This window comes from Brassica rapa, chromosome A10 (genome assembly GCF_000309985.2).
Source record: "Brassica rapa cultivar Chiifu-401-42 chromosome A10, CAAS_Brap_v3.01, whole genome shotgun sequence".
Lineage (NCBI taxonomy): Eukaryota > Viridiplantae > Streptophyta > Magnoliopsida > Brassicales > Brassicaceae > Brassica > Brassica rapa.
The window spans coordinates 18,397,809-18,413,076 of record NC_024804.2 but is presented as its reverse complement, the minus strand read 5'-3'; the positions used below and the strand labels follow the sequence as shown (position 1 = coordinate 18,413,076).

Genomic DNA, 15,268 nt, shown 5'->3' with positions numbered 1-15,268 from the left:
CAAGAAGAATGCAAAAGAGTATAATGATGAAAGGTCCTACTTTACGCAGAAACCCCCCGTGTGCCCACTCTCCCCCTCTCCATTAATACTCTCTCTTTTCCATCTCTCTACCATCATCTCATCATCATCATCATCATCAATGGCTTTCTCCTTCTCCTCCACCGCCTTACTCCTCCTCCTCTCCTCCATCACCGCCGCTTTCCTCCTCCTACTCCGCCGCACGCGTTACCGGCGCATGGGACTTCCTCCGGGAAGTCTCGGTCTTCCTCTCATAGGCGAGACTCTGCAGCTGATCGCAGCTTACAAGACGGAGAACCCTGAGCCTTTCGTAGACGCAAGAGTTGCCCGGTACGGTTCGGTATTCATGACGCATATATTTGGTGAACCGACGGTTTTCTCAGCTGACCCGGAAACGAACCGGTTTGTTCTTCAGAACGAAGGGAAGCTTTTCGAGTGCTCTTACCCAGCTTCTATATGTAACCTCTTGGGGAAACACTCTTTGCTTCTCATGAAAGGCTCTTTGCATAAACGTATGCACTCTCTCACCATGAGCTTCGCTAACTCTTCGATCATCAAAGATCATCTCATGCTTGATATTGACCGGTTAGTCCGGTTTAATCTTGATTCTTGGTCCTCTCGTGTTCTCCTTATGGAAGAAGCCAAAAAGGTAAACAAATATCCTGATAAGGAATAAATAAAGTAAACCCATTAATCTTTTTTATTTTAAAATAAAGTTAAGGAGTCACCGGACCGAGTTCTTGACTCAGTGAGTCATTACGAGTCGCCGCATGCATAAATGATATATGTAACATGTTGATGATGCAGATAACGTTTGAGCTAACGGTGAAGCAGCTGATGAGCTTTGATCCAGGGGAGTGGAGTGAGAGTTTAAGGAAAGAGTATCTTCTTGTCATCGAAGGCTTCTTCTCAATACCTCTCCCTCTCTTCTCCACTACTTACCGCAAAGCCATCAAGGTATCTTTTTATTTATTTAATTTAGTTTAGTTAACTATATTTTTATTTGCTCATAATCATTTTTAAATACTAATATTATATTATATTTTTATTTTATATTTTAGGCGCGGACGAAGGTGGCGGAGGCGTTGACGGTGGTGGTGATGAAGAGAAGGGAGGAAGAGGAAGAAGGAGAGGAGAGAAAGAAAGATATGCTCGCGGCGTTGCTTGCGGCGGAAGAAAGATTTTCCGATGAAGAGATTGTTGACTTCTTGGTGGCTTTACTCGTGGCTGGTTATGAAACAACGTCTACGATCATGACTCTCGCCGTTAAGTTTCTCACCGAAACTCCTTCAGCTCTTGCTCAGCTCAAGGTATTTTCTATGTTTGTATACATGCGTTTTTTGTTTTTAATTTGGAAAAAATTATCTTTTTGAGAAAATTCGAATTAAAAATAAAATGCATAGCAAATCAAAAACACGACACGTATGAATGAGATGCAGGTGTTATGTGGTTGGTTTGATTGCGATTTATCGAGATTTAGTGTTATTAAAAGTTTAAGATTCGATATATTACTGCATGCAAACGATAGTTAAGGACCACCTGCGCATGTTTATTGCGCTCTGCTTTATTTGAGTTTTTTGGGGTAGGAAAAGGGTTTTATTTCTAAATATAAAAGCACAACGAAGAAATGAAATTTAGCTGAATTAGAGAAGACAATTCTATATTAGTTCTATATAACACTTTGATGTGTTATTATCACTTTAAATAGAATAAATCATCTAATTTTGTTTCGGAACTACATATAGTTTTAGTTCCGTTTTAAGCTTATTTCAGTTTATATTAAAGTAATTAAGAGATGTGAAGAAGTAGCTGGACAAAAATGTGAATAAATGGGTAGAAAAAGGGTTGGAGACTACAACATGGAAGCATAATGATGTAAATTTTGGAATGTAGTTTTCTCCATCATTTACATTTCACACGGGTGTCTTGCAATAATTATTACTATTATTATCATCATTTTTCATTTCTTTAAATAAGAGAAGAAAATGACACATACACATCAGTGAACGGCTTAGGTTTTTCTCTCGGATTTTGTCTCCATTGAACTACTAGTTTACATAGCAAGTTAGCAACAGTACAATCTAGTCGGTTGGTACTAATAATTGAATCTAGAAAAATAATGTTATGTTTCTGTTTTAGAATAGTGTTTTGAATATAGCCTTCAATCTTGGTTAATTAATGGTTAGGTAATAAGAACGTTATAATAGGCGACATTAGCCGGGTAAGACGATGTTAATAACTAATTAAATTATTTATCAATATGTATTTTGATTATTTAAACGAAAAATAATACTATAAACTTTAGAAAACACACAAAACTATTAATAAAAAAAAACAAAAATTCTCAACCAAATTAGTATCACAATACATATTGATAAAATAATACTACAAACTTTAGAAAACACACAAGATAAAAAAAAACAAAAATTCTCAACCAAATTAGTATTTTACAGGCAGTCATGATAGATCCATTAAAATTTGCATTAAATTCTGGACCTAAGTTTTACATTCTAATTATTTTTCAATGAATTTCACATTTTCTAAATTAAGCATTTTTATCAAGTGGGTTTTAAGGTGGAAAGTGTCAAACAAAAAACAGAAGGTACAAAATTACCGTAAAAGTCAAAGAAGTCATTCTCGAACGACAGCATCATAACATCTGTTTGTTTTTAACTAATAAATATGAAAATGTTGTTCAAATAAAGAGAGTTACAGTGTCACAGATACAACCAGTTTGTCTCCTGAACCGAACGCATAATTACACTTTCACCAAACTTCATCTTTTTTTTCTTCTTGGTTTGCCAACAGCTTTATTACTGGTTCGAATATCCCCCAATAACTTTCTCTTTACATTAAAGTTTAAAGTATTATTCATAAATATGTTCCGACAAGCATTTATCCAATGTCATTGGTTATACTATTTTTATTTTAATTATATTGTTGATGTCATTAGTTTTGTCTCTAAGGATGGTTTTTTTATAGTCACTAGATTTAGTGCGTACGAATATAACCAAATCTATGCCAAAGAACCGGGTCAACACTGTTGAACTTGTGACCTAATTATTTCTTTTATTATTGGTTGAGTTAGTAATGTTTTGTTTGGTTGACAAAAAAAAAACAGGAAGAGCATGAAAACATTAGGGCAATGAAGAGTGATTCGTATAGTCTTGAGTGGAGTGATTACAAGTCAATGCCATTCACACAATGTGTAAGTGTACTTACTTACCTAAGCTTTTAGCTCTTGTACTATTCTTTCTAGTCATTAATCTCTTACAAAATTGTTTTGATTCAGGTGGTTAGCGAAACTCTGCGAGTGGCTAACATCATTGGTGGTGTTTTCAGACGGGCAACAACGGATGTCGAGATCAAAGGTAAAAATATTCTGTAACGTTGAAATGAAAATGAGTTAGTTACTTAGTTTCTTACATGTTAGAACTGAAAAAAAAAACAGGCTATAAGATTCCGAAAGGGTGGAAGGTTTTCGCATCGTTTAGAGCGGTTCATTTAGACCCAAACCACTTCAAAGACGCTCGTACTTTCAACCCTTGGAGATGGCAGGTTTTGATTCTAAAGCCCTTTAACTTGATTTAGTTGTATATTTCTTTGCATTCTTGATTTTTAAGTTATTAACTGAATGATGCAATTTTAATGAACAGGGAAACTCGGTAACAACATGCCCTTCTAATGTGTTCACACCGTTTGGTGGAGGACCAAGGCTATGTCCTGGTTACGAGCTGGCTAGGGTTGCACTCTCTGTTTTCCTTCACCGCCTAGTGACCGGCTTCAGGTAAAATACCTTCACATACAAGATAACATCCCTCTGATGATTTTACTAATTTGATTTTTGTTTTGTTAATTTTCTGAGCAGTTGGGTTCCTGCAGAGAAAGACAAGCTGGTGTTCTTTCCAACTACAAGAACACAAAAACGGTACCCGATCATCGTGACACGTCGTGATGATGGTGGCTTATCCGCTACTTGAAGATGAAGAAGAGACCAGAAGATATTATTTATAGAATATCAGCATTTTTCAGAATTAACTTTCTTCTTTTTGCTCCTTTCTGGTCTTAGAGTTGTGAGTTGTGACAATAAAAGTACCACCATTACTTTATAAAGCCTTTTAGTTCTGTATATATAAAATTACTTTTGTTTACCTTTACGTTTTGCATGTACGATCTCTTCTTGCTTCAATGGTTCGAATATAAGTAGCTTGGGCAACTTTCGTGGTTGCTTGAGTTCCAAGGAATATAGTTTGCAGACAAAAACTTACAAGGAGAGAGTTAGACAACTTGATCCAAGGTTTAAACATAATCTAGCCAGTCCAGGAACTGACAGAGTGTTATACTAACTAGATGAAACTACTTTCTTGTGACCTCAACGCTGATTCAACGATCTTGACCTTCTTGGAGTTATCGCTGTTCATGAGGGATAGTTTGGCGAGTGTGGACTGAAGCTGTGACATTCCTGTATCTTGAATGTAGTTTCTCTTTGAGTATTGCTTTCTCTGAGTACCTGCAACGACTGTGTTCTTCGGAGATTTTTGAGCTGATTTCTTCACTCTTGCTCTCAGTGTTTCAATAGATGACTGAAGCGCATCCACCTCAACTCCCGCGAATTGATCTTCAATTTGAAAAAGACAAAAAAAGATGAAGTGGGATTCAGAAAGTATAATCTCTAGAAGGGTAAAGATATATATGAGGAGGAAGCTTTGATTTTACCTAGCTCCGACTTAAATTCCCGTTCTGCTCTCGTCAGAGGTTTCTTGTGTGTACCAGGCAAGCTACGGAGACGTTGCAAGCGTTGTTCAAGAGAATCATGTCTTTGTATTGCTTTCTCGATCCTTTTCTCCAACAAGGTTTGGTTCTTCTCAACTTTAGACATTTTCTGATTTGCCTCAGCAAGCCGCTCGTGCTGGTCATCGATTATTCTCTTCAAGTTAGGAGCATGATGCTGCAACTCGAAGAAGACCTGCCAAATATTATACAAAGTCTCATTATTTTAGCCATGGGAAAAGGAGTAGAAATTGGGTTTATATCACTTCTTTCTCACCTTGTGCGCATATTCGACGTAGTTTTCGTGGAAAAGCTTGACATAGTTATGCAGAATTGATCGACCTTCTACGGAATTGGCTGGAGTTGAGCGCTGGTTAGGTAAAGCATGGGGCGCAATTCTTACTTTGGGACCTGCAAGGAGCTCCTTGCTTATGATGCATGGGGGATCTTTCTCTTTCGTCTCTATTGCGCTGGAGGACTCTGTCTTATCTGTACTGACATGAATTGGAAGTAAGAGATCCCAAGTTTTCATCTCTGCCACAACGCATTCTCCTGAGGATAAGACTGCAATGATCCATGCATACCCAAACGAATCTGACAGAGGTACAAACCCCAACAGAGAAGATACGGCGGATTCTTCTTGGCATGTACTCAGTACAGTGTGAACAGATGGCGTTTTGAGAGGTTCATCTCTTCCAGTGGCCTGACTCGTGAAGGGAAGAGAGTGTAAGACTGTTGAATCAACGCCACCGTCGTGGATGGAGTATATTCTTTCTGGCAAAAGGGAGTCGGCGAACAAGGTAACAAGAGAACCACCTTCGCGCTTAGTGGGTAGAGCCAGATCAACCATTGCCAGTCTTAACAGTGGTGGCGGAAGTCCTAACCATACAGTGTGATCAAGCGGCAGGTTTTTTGAGGTTGCTACTGGGAGCTCACCAACGTTTGACTCACAAATCATCGCAACTCCTTGAATTTTGTTGTGAGAGTTCATGCGAAGGCGAGATGAGCTACCAGAGATCCAAACTGGTTGAATTTCATCGACCAGAGCGTCGACCTGTAATTGTCCACCACTCCATGCAGTTACCAGAATCGAATCTTTGCTGACAATGTTATATAACAGGCTCACTGCCCGGCCTTTACATTCTGCCTCCCTAACAGCGAGATCTTCATTTCCTCCACCACTCGATGCTTTGTATAAAGGGCCCTATACACCAGCAAAACAAAGGATCAGGATTCCAAGGCAAGCCGTAGATGCACAAAGAACACTTGAGAAAATTGGTTTCAGCTTTTTGTCTAATCTATTTTCCGAAACAAGGCAATGATGGTATAAATATTTGGTGAGGGCCACTAGCTAATAACTACAAACTTAGAACATTGGTGAATCAAGTAAGATTTCAACATGAGGAGTAATTCAAAATATTAAATAACATAACCTAAATAGAGGAGGAGCCTTACCTGTAAAGCCAATGATGCATCAAGTAACGCGTAAGGATGAGCTTTGACTACCACTATATTATCATCAGCTCTAGTTCCTTGTTCAGTCAAATCCGGAAATACAGCTTCCAACCAATCAATTGCCAGACTGGAGTTGCTAACAGCTACTGAGTTGGGTGACTTAACCCCATACAGATTAGCATCATTGTAAATCTCCATTATCGATTCCCATTTGTAAATACTGTAGCAATATACATAGGAAGCAAATTAGTTAACCAATACCAGACAAAGTACTAAAACATCTTCCATGATTTATAAAGGTTTTAAATGAGGAGATTCGATACTGAACTATGCTGACTCAGCATACAAGATAAACATTCAAGAGATATCCTATGAGAAATATCTCAAGGTATACTTAGAGAGTAATGAAAAGCAGAAAGAATAATAATTTTCCTACCTTCCAAATGGCACAACTGGACACAGGATATAAACCGAACCATCAGTGAACAATATAAACACCTGCACAAGTTCCAAGGATTCGGTAAAGAACTAAACATGTAATCTCAATGATCTATTTGACAAGAGAACTCATTCAACTTACAGTAAATCTATCCCACAGATGATCTCCACCGAAACTGAAATCAGCCGGATAAATCGACGAAGCTGTCCTAGATCTTCCCGGTTCAACAGGCTGCAAATAGTATTCTTGCTCTGGCACCTCAGCATCTGAAGACAAATCGAAAAGTCTAGCAAAAAAAACATTTGTCGCAGCATGTCAATAACAATTACCTTTAATAAAGACGATATGCATGCCAAGAAGTCAAGAATCTGTAACCTTTGTTACTAAATTTTTATCCTAGAGTTTCTCTAACATCTTTCAATTTTTATCACTATGAAGCCCCAAAGATTGTTACCTGAAAACTGCGTCTGAGGATAGTACTCCCAAATGAGTATCACTATCAGGATGCCAAGAAGCTTGTAGCAAGTGTATGGCACTGTCACCACTTGAATAGATTTCTGAGCCAATGGAAACCACCCTGCAAACCATAAGCAAGTAAAGGCCATTGCTATCTTTATTAGGCCAAGGTGCTTAGTAACTACCTGCAAATAACATTGTCTTGAATCACAGAAGCACGTCCAAACAGATACATCACACATATCCCATCTGCTCCGGCGAGAAGCACAGCAGATCCAGACTTATTGATGGAGATTTTGTTAACGGAGAATGCCAGCTGGAGATCTGGTTGCATCACCTGTTAATATATCAATCATCAATAAGAAACTGTTCTCGAGCTCTTCCTAAACCTAATTTTTCGAAAAGTACCTTGGAAGGGACAGCGGCGAGGACGGAGGTTGGTTCAGGCTCACCCAAGCGGAGAGACAATCGGTGAAGGAGGTAGCGAGTGGAGTCCCAGTAGTATAGCCTCGAGTCTCCGTCCCAGGCCATGAAGTTTCTCGGGAACCGCTGGGGTGCGGCGGGTTCATCTTGAGAGGAGCGGAGAGAGGAGAACACCGGGTGGGTTTGGAGAGGGACCCAGCGAACCGGCTCTTTTGGAGTGGGAGATCTCCGTGGCTCCGGCGTATCCTCTGGTTCGTTGAAGTTAAATCTCATACTTTCTTAGCTTACTGAATCTATGCTTCGTCGGCGGAGAAGCGGGAAGGGAGAGGAGCCGAGCTAATCAGAAGCAGAGAGAGTTGAAACGACGTCGTGTTAAATCTATACTTTAAAAGCCAAATTATCTTAATAACTCAATGGGCTGGGCTTTTATAGGCCCATGTCAGTTTTTTCAAATAATTAAATAATCTAATCTGAACCCTAAGTCATCGTCGCCGTGATCTTCCCCTCTTCCACCGTCACCTCTAAGCCTGGGCATTTTACCTGGACCCAAAGACCCGATCCGAAACCGACCCGAAAAAACCCGATTCGGGTAGGAACCGACCCGATTAAATTACCCTATTGGGTCTTGTTGCAGAGGACCCGCGGGTTTTGGATCCGACCCGACCCAAACCCGAAACCCGATGGGTATCCGAATTAATAATGTAAATTAAATAAAATGCATCAAGAGAGAATTGAAGACGGGTTATTTGTCTAAAGAACGTGGGGTTCAACCACTAGGAGACAACGGATTGTTGTTGTATCTCGCATAGTTTAGTATATATACACATTTTAATATAATAAAAAACACAAATTTTGAATAAAATTTTGAATATTTTCGGATATATAAATATTTTCAGATATTTTTTAATATTTTTAGGTCTTTTTTAGATCGAATCCGAACCGAACCCGACCCGAAACTGAACCGAATCCGAACCGATAAATTCTAATTACCCGAATGAGTCTAACTATCTAAGATCCGACCCGATCCGGACCCGGCACAAGCCGAACCGACCCGGAACCGAAAATTTGAAATTACCTTATCAGGTCCTAAACTCTTAGACCCGAACGATCCGGACCCGAAAGGATCCGACCCGAATCCGACCCGACGACCCGAATGCCGAGGCCCACCTCCATCCTCATCGTCTTCGCCTCTTTTATACAGTGCGTTTCTGTCTCTTCTTCTAACCGTTTCATCTCTCAATATATTCATCACTGTGGGAACTCTATAGGACTCTATTTGTATTTTCGATAAATCAAATGTAGGGCTTGTTTCAAAGGTTTATACTATGAATGCAGGTTAGAAATGGAGAACTTGGAAGGTCTGAAACTTATGGCGGAGCAGTGGTCGAATCAAGGGATTGAGTATCTTCAGAAGATACCACCGTTTCAGCTCTATGCTGCTATTGGTCTTCTGTTGCTGACAACCGTATTGCTCCTATCATGTATGTAGAGCATAGCAGAAACCACATTGTTCAATCTCTTGTTCATTGATTGTTAGCCTTAGGGGTTGTTAGTTTTGAAATTTATGCAACCGTCTCTCGTTTAGTATTATTTTTGCTTCTGTTCCAATATTACATGAGTAAGTTTGATTCTTTTGTTGTTAAACTTGATGGGTTATGCAGTTCGCTTGGTGAGACGTACCAAATCCAACACTGTGCTCCTTTCTGGGCTCAGCGGAAGTGGAAAGACTGTACTTTTCTATCAAGTGAGTTCTTTGGAATTGTTTATGGCTTAGCTTTTTTACTCCAACTCAGTGTTAATGACTAGGTGATTGTTGGACAGTTATAACATGATAAATGTTTGATTAATGGCAGCTCCGAGATGGATCATCGCATCAGGGCTCTGTGACATCGATGGAACCGAATGAAGGCACTTTCGTTTTTCACTCTGAACACGCTAAGGTGAAGATTCTTAGTTTGGCCTGTTTCTAAACAACGCATATGCAGTTGATTTTGATGTATGTATTGACACATTACCATTCCACGTCCCGTGCATGACAGAAAGGAAAAATCAAGCATGTTCATCTTGTTGATGTCCCTGGGCACTCTCGTCTTCGACCCAAGCTAGAAGAATTCTTGCCCCAAGCAGCTGCTATTGTGTTTGTTGTGGACGCCTTGGAGTTCCTCCCTAACTGTCGTGCAGCTTCAGAGTATTTTTTTTCAAACGCTTTCTCTCTCTCTCACAATCTTTAAAGCACAATCTTAACAAGGCATTGCCATGGTTTTGTACGGTGATAGGTACCTATACGACATTCTGACGAACGCCAACGTTGTCAAGAAGAAGATACCAGTCCTCCTTTGCTGTAACAAGACAGATAAACTCACTGCGCACACCAAGGAGTTCATCAAGAAGCAGATGGAGAAAGAAATGTAATAGTATTTCAATTTTCTTCCACCGGAAAGCAAATCATAATTTCTTTTATCTTTTTGTTGTTGTTGCAGTGAGAAACTGAGGGCGTCAAGAAGTGCAGTATCAACAGCTGATATAGCCAATGACTACACCATTGGGATCCAAGGAGAAGTGTTTTCCTTCTCGCATTGCTGTAACAGAGTCACTGTCGCTGAAGCATCTGGACTCATCGGAGAAACCGTTCAGGTCCAAGACTTCATTCGAGAGTACATCTAAGCCTTGAGAGCCAAACATGTACACATCCGTAGATTTGAATCTTATCATGAGATTCTTATGCTTTGGTCTGTAACTTTGCTTTTAATTTAGAGATCCTTTGTACATTAGTTATTGTCAGAGATTAGTAGCTATATTTTATCAGTTAGATAATTTGATTTTAAATCAGAATGATCTAAGAACTGTTGTTCGTCAGAAAGAAAAAGAATCTGGTTAGGCATACACACATTTATCTAGAACCAAAATTGAGTCGAATTTTGATTACTTGAATATTCGAATTAAAATTATTTAAAACTATATATTATTTGACATTTCTTACCAAATAATACGAATAATCTGAAAAAAAAAACTGAATTATTCGAAGTTTTTTATCCATATTATATAAAATTATCTAAAAAAGTGTAACCGAATTAAAACTGAATTTGACATTTTTTTTTGAATATTAACCGGTTTTCAACTTTGCTATTCGAACGAAATCAAAATAATTGAATCTAAACCGAAATTTTGCAAATAACAAATGGTTGTAAAATCTCTAGAATCAAAAGTGAAAAATCGAAATAACCAAACCGGAAACCAGACGTTAAGGCTATCTGTTTCTCTCTACTCTAACCAATTCGATATGATACGCGGGAAGCTTGAAACTTGGTTAAGACAAAAAGTCGGTTTATCCCGATAAAACCTGCACTGTTTGGTCATTACAATGCTCACGAGAATATCACGTGACCTCATGATGTCTTAAAAACCAAAAGCCAAAAGTCATCGCCTTTGTCCTGAGATGAGGAAGTAGAATCGCTGACATGGCCGGATCCGCCACCACCACCGAATTCCGGTGGAAACCACCGCCACAACCTCAGCCTCCGACACAACAACATCAAAACATCTCCGATTCAGATTCCGATTCGGGATCTGACTCAGACAACAACCACCAGCAGAACCGCCACAACGATCTATCCAACTCCATCTTCAAAGCCTACCTCGATTGCCACTCATCCTCATCTCCCTCCTCCCTCGACCTCTCCAAGATCCAATCTTTCCTCGCCTCCTCCTCCTCCGGCGCCGTCTCGTGCCTGATCTGCCTCGAGCGGATCAAACGCACTGACCCCACCTGGTCCTGCACCTCCTCCTGCTTCGCCGTCTTCCACCTCTTCTGCATCCAAAACTGGGCTCGCCAGTGCCTTGACGTACACGCCGCGTTGGCAGTGACGCGACCTTCAACAGAAACTGAACCGGTGTGGAACTGTCCGAAATGTAGATCGTCGTATCTTAAATCAAAGATCCCAAGTCGATACCTTTGTTACTGCGGGAAGGAGGAGGATCCTCCGGCCGATAACCCCTGGATCTTGCCGCATTCTTGCGGCGAGGTTTGCGAGAGGGGGCTGAGTAACAACTGTGGCCACCGCTGCTTGCTATTGTGTCATCCTGGTCCTTGTGCCTCTTGTCCTAAGCTCGTTAAATCCAAATGCTTCTGCGGCGGCGTTGAAGACGTTCGTAGATGTGGACACAAGCTCTTCTCCTGCGGAGAGGTTTGTGATAAGGTCTTGGATTGTGAGATCCATAGCTGTAGAGAGATTTGCCACGACGGCGAGTGTCCGCCGTGCAGGGAGCGCGCGGTTTATAGATGCTGTTGTGGGAAGGTGGAGGAGGAGAAGGATTGCTGCGAGAGGGTGTTTAGGTGTGAAGGTTCGTGTGAGAGTAAGCTTAACTGTGGGAAACATGTGTGCGAGAGAGGGTGTCATGGTGGAGAGTGTGGGTTGTGTCCTTATCAGGGGAAGAGGAGTTGTCCCTGTGGGAAGAAGTTTTATCAGGGGTTGTCTTGTGATGTTGCGGCGCCTTTGTGTGGTGGGACTTGTGATAAAGTTCTTGGGTGTGGGTATCATAGGTGTCCGGAGAGGTGTCACCGTGGTGCGTGTCTTGAGACTTGTAGGATTGTGGTGACTAAGTCTTGTAGATGTGGAGGAACGAAGAAACAGGTGAAAGAGAGTTTGTGGATATCTTCTTTGCTTTATAGTCAAATCAATTGTTTGATTTAATGTAGGTTCCTTGCCGTCAAGATGTGGTGTGTGAGAGGAAATGCCAGAGGATGAGAGATTGTGGGAAGCATCCATGTAGACGCCGTTGTTGTGATGGTCAATGTCCACCATGCTCTGAGGTGTATATATATGCTTGTGTATAGTCTAGTGTCATTTGTTCACACTTGGCTTTTAATGCTTTTGTTATAATATTTTCAGATTTGTGGAAAAAAACTCAAATGCAGAAACCATAAGTGCCAGTCTCCTTGTCACCGGTATGTTCCTTAGTAGTTTCCTAATTTGTGACTAACGTTATGAATGATTAAACGTTGTGTATTGTAAGATATTAACTCATACACGTGGAGTGACATTACTTGTTGATGTGTTTTCATTGCAGAGGCGAATGTGCTCCTTGTCCAATAATGGTGTCGATATCATGTGCTTGTGGTCAGACGCATTTTGAGGTGAGAAGTAGAATTTGTTTGTAAGTGAGTAACCTTGATTCTATGAAGCGAGTTATAGTCTTATAGAAACTTTTTGGCTATCTATTTTTGTGACCGTAGGCTTTTTAATGTTTGATACTTCTAAGTTCTAACAATGCAGTTGGATGTTTTATGTGGTTCAGGTACCTTGTGGCACTGAAAATAATCAGAGACCTCCTAGATGCCGTAAACTATGTAATATAACCCCATTGTGCAGGCATGGACAAATCCAAAAGGTAGCAGAATAATCAAAATAAGGCTTTTTCAATTTTACTTTTTGTAGTTGAATTTTTTTGGAATTGATGTAATGTATTTATTATGCAGCCACATAAATGCCACTATGGTGCTTGTCCTCCATGTCGACTCCCTTGTGATGAAGAATACCCATGTGGGCATAAATGCAAACTAAGGTTTGTCTTCCTCATCCTTTTTTTTCTCTCTTAATTTATTATCTTTTCCTTTCTTATAAACATTGTTTTTTGTGTGCTTCTTATGACAAAGGTGTCATGGTCCTAGACCTCCACCAAACAGAGAATTTATCTTAAAACCAACAAAGAAGATGTTGAATGTTCATGTTGAGTCTACACCTGGTTCTCCCTGCCCTCGTTGTCCAGAGCTTGTCTGGAGGCCCTGTGTAGGCCATCACCTGGCTGCAGAGAGAATGGTTAGTCTCACTTCTCTTGTTAACTGTGGACTTTGAATTCTTCTTTTATAGTTTTTTTTCGAGATTTGATATGTTTTTGTTGGCTTAGATGGTTTGCTCTGACAAGACTCAATTTGCATGCGATAATCTATGCGGGAACCCACTTCCATGTGGGAACCATTACTGCTCGTTTACATGTCATCCCCTGGAAATAAAAAGTTCATCATCGGATAAAAGAAGTGAGTCCTGTGAAAAGTGTGAACTCCGCTGTCAAAAGGTACTTATGTTATGTGTTAAAGCTCTTTTATGGAGTCAGTTAGTCCGAGGTAACACTTCCTTATCTTCCATACTAATGTACAGGAGAGATCACCTAAATGCCAACATCCCTGTCCTCGACGTTGCCATCCAGAAGATTGTCCACCTTGCAAAACTCTAGTAAAGAGATCATGTCACTGTGGCGCAATGGTGCATGCATTCGAGTGCATTGAGTACAATACATTGTCTGAGCAGGAACAATCAAAGGCCCGCTCATGCCGTGGACCTTGTCACAGGTAACTAATTAACTCGCTTGGTTTTTGTGCGTTTGTGCGCTTCAACCTTTTCAACAGTTTCTGAAACTAAGAGGTTATTGGCTGTTTGCAGAAAATTGCCAAACTGTACTCATCTGTGTCCTGAGATTTGTCATCCTGGGCAGTGTCCATCTCCAGAGAAGTGTGGGAAAAAGGTAATTTCCAACACTCCATGACGCAATAATTGTTCTAAAAATCGGTAAAAATCGGTCTAGGCGCCTAGTCGGCAAATCATGTATAGTTAAAACGATTTTTCAAAAAAAAAAACGGCTTAGGCGTTAAAAAAATCAGTGTAGACGTCTGTCTAAACAATAATCCTCTATAAGGCGCCTAACCACCGCCTAGCGATTTTCTAGAACATTGGTTGTATAGATTCTAGTCTAGTTTATATTCATTTTGGATGCATGTCTCTGTTACAAGTGGGATCTTACTTGTCTCTTGATTTTATTGATGTATCTCAAGGTGGTTGTTCGTTGCAAGTGCCTAACTTTGAAGAAAGAATGGCTATGCAAAGATGTTCAAGCAGCTCATAGAGCCACAGGTTCTGATCCTAAAGATGTACAAAAGAATCACTTTGGAGTCGGCCTCCTCCCATGCGATTCCAACTGTAAGAGCAAGCAACAGATGGCTGAATCGGTGTTACAACAACGCAATGTCAAAGAGATTGAGGTAATAAGCTGAAACACTAAACATTTCTCATAAAACTGATCTCATTCTCCTTCTGTTCAAACATCTTAGGAGAAGGAGGAGCCTAGTGGGAAAAATGCAACAAAGAGAAGGAAGAGGCGTGAACGTGGTCAGGACATTAAGGAGACCTCAAGGCTGCAGGTAAACTTTTTTATCTCTCTACTGAACATCTGAGATGAAACATGCATGTCTCGTCTCATACTGACACACTCCTGTCTTTTTGTCTCCGCAGAAACTTACTGTTGCCGCAAAGAAGGTAGTGATGGTGGTGATGCTAATTGCTGTTCTAGTAGCTGTTTCATACTATGGTTATAAGGGAATCTTGTGGCTTTCGGATTGGATGAATGAAGTTGAAGAACAAAGACAAAAGTCTAGAAGGTACCCGCGTATCTAAAATCGTTTTTGAGAGTCTCAAGCTTTGAGCCTGATACTATCCAGTTACACCACAGTTAAGCGTGGACACATTTTAATCTTTCTTTTTGGTTTAGTCACCTAAAAACCTTTCAAAAGAGATCAGAGAGACTTTTTGGTTGGTTTTATTGATTATCTTACTCTCTTTTTTTAGCATTTTGGTATTTCCAAACAGTAAAACTGCAATATATGTATTCTGTCTGAACTTAAAATTTCATAAAAATGGTTTACTATAGTCTTGGAAA

General features: G+C 40.1%; 4 protein-coding genes across 6 annotated transcripts; 3 read left to right on the top strand and 1 right to left on the bottom strand.

Annotated features, from left to right (window-relative positions):
• On the top strand, positions 1-4,188 carry LOC103846910 (cytochrome P450 90A1). 2 transcript variants are annotated; one of them, XM_033281882.1, is made up of 8 exons: positions 1-667; positions 826-975; positions 1,080-1,328; positions 3,140-3,226; positions 3,311-3,389; positions 3,452-3,576; positions 3,675-3,805; positions 3,887-4,188. In XM_033281882.1, exons 1-8 carry the CDS (start codon positions 140-142, stop codon positions 3,996-3,998), a joined length of 1,461 nt encoding a protein of 486 aa, XP_033137773.1. In that variant the 5' UTR covers positions 1-139; the 3' UTR covers positions 3,999-4,188. The 2 variants fall into 2 exon arrangements, with proteins under 2 accessions (XP_033137773.1, XP_009122168.1); XM_009123920.3 differs by having other exon boundaries at positions 2-667; positions 3,470-3,576.
• Positions 4,189-4,202: 14 nt separating this feature from the next.
• Positions 4,203-7,927, bottom strand: LOC103846909 (nuclear pore complex protein NUP88). The gene is made up of 9 exons (XM_009123919.3): positions 7,547-7,927; positions 7,324-7,475; positions 7,137-7,259; positions 6,824-6,968; positions 6,680-6,741; positions 6,244-6,463; positions 5,066-5,992; positions 4,735-4,984; positions 4,203-4,636 (listed from the first exon to the last, which is right to left on the bottom strand). Exons 1-9 carry the CDS (start codon positions 7,832-7,834, stop codon positions 4,365-4,367), a joined length of 2,439 nt encoding a protein of 812 aa, XP_009122167.1. The 5' UTR covers positions 7,835-7,927; the 3' UTR covers positions 4,203-4,364.
• A 754-nt stretch (positions 7,928-8,681) lies between these two features.
• On the top strand, positions 8,682-10,396 carry LOC103846908 (signal recognition particle receptor subunit beta). 2 transcript variants are annotated; one of them, XM_009123916.3, is made up of 7 exons: positions 8,682-8,761; positions 8,897-9,042; positions 9,223-9,305; positions 9,415-9,501; positions 9,601-9,749; positions 9,838-9,969; positions 10,042-10,396. In XM_009123916.3, exons 1-7 carry the CDS (start codon positions 8,715-8,717, stop codon positions 10,223-10,225), a joined length of 828 nt encoding a protein of 275 aa, XP_009122164.1. In that variant the 5' UTR covers positions 8,682-8,714; the 3' UTR covers positions 10,226-10,396. The 2 variants fall into 2 exon arrangements, with proteins under 2 accessions (XP_009122164.1, XP_009122166.1); XM_009123918.3 differs by lacking the exon at positions 8,682-8,761 and adding an exon at positions 8,776-8,814.
• Positions 10,397-10,948: 552 nt separating this feature from the next.
• LOC103846906 (NF-X1-type zinc finger protein NFXL2) lies at positions 10,949-15,258 on the top strand. Its single transcript, XM_009123914.3, has 13 exons — positions 10,949-12,192; positions 12,258-12,371; positions 12,451-12,506; positions 12,629-12,695; positions 12,857-12,949; positions 13,038-13,123; positions 13,215-13,377; positions 13,466-13,633; positions 13,717-13,907; positions 13,999-14,080; positions 14,388-14,594; positions 14,664-14,753; positions 14,845-15,258. Exons 1-13 carry the CDS (start codon positions 11,020-11,022, stop codon positions 15,004-15,006), a joined length of 2,652 nt encoding a protein of 883 aa, XP_009122162.2. The 5' UTR covers positions 10,949-11,019; the 3' UTR covers positions 15,007-15,258.
• The last annotated feature ends 10 nt before the right edge of the window (positions 15,259-15,268 follow it).

Coding starts and splice junctions, on each gene's coding strand:
- LOC103846909 (XM_009123919.3), bottom strand. CDS start 7,834: ATGAGATTTAACTTCAACGAACCAGAGGATACGCCGGAGCCACGGAGA. Junction 7,260..7,323: donor CAAGACAATGTTATTTGCAG/GTAGTTACTAAG, acceptor TATGGTTTGCAG/GGTGGTTTCCATTGGCTCAG. Junction 6,969..7,136: donor TCCTCAGACGCAGTTTTCAG/GTAACAATCTTT, acceptor TTTTTTTGCTAG/ACTTTTCGATTTGTCTTCAG.
- LOC103846906 (XM_009123914.3), top strand. CDS start 11,020: ATGGCCGGATCCGCCACCACCACCGAATTCCGGTGGAAACCACCGCCA. Junction 12,950..13,037: donor GGCATGGACAAATCCAAAAG/GTAGCAGAATAA, acceptor TTTATTATGCAG/CCACATAAATGCCACTATGG. Junction 14,754..14,844: donor AGGAGACCTCAAGGCTGCAG/GTAAACTTTTTT, acceptor TTGTCTCCGCAG/AAACTTACTGTTGCCGCAAA.
- LOC103846908 (XM_009123916.3), top strand. CDS start 8,715: ATGCCGAGGCCCACCTCCATCCTCATCGTCTTCGCCTCTTTTATACA. Junction 8,762..8,896: donor GTCTTCGCCTCTTTTATACA/GTGCGTTTCTGT, acceptor CTATGAATGCAG/GTTAGAAATGGAGAACTTGG. Junction 9,970..10,041: donor AAGCAGATGGAGAAAGAAAT/GTAATAGTATTT, acceptor TTGTTGTTGCAG/TGAGAAACTGAGGGCGTCAA.
- LOC103846910 (XM_033281882.1), top strand. CDS start 140: ATGGCTTTCTCCTTCTCCTCCACCGCCTTACTCCTCCTCCTCTCCTCC. Junction 1,329..3,139: donor CAGCTCTTGCTCAGCTCAAG/GTATTTTCTATG, acceptor AAAAAAAAACAG/GAAGAGCATGAAAACATTAG. Junction 3,577..3,674: donor TCAACCCTTGGAGATGGCAG/GTTTTGATTCTA, acceptor TTTAATGAACAG/GGAAACTCGGTAACAACATG.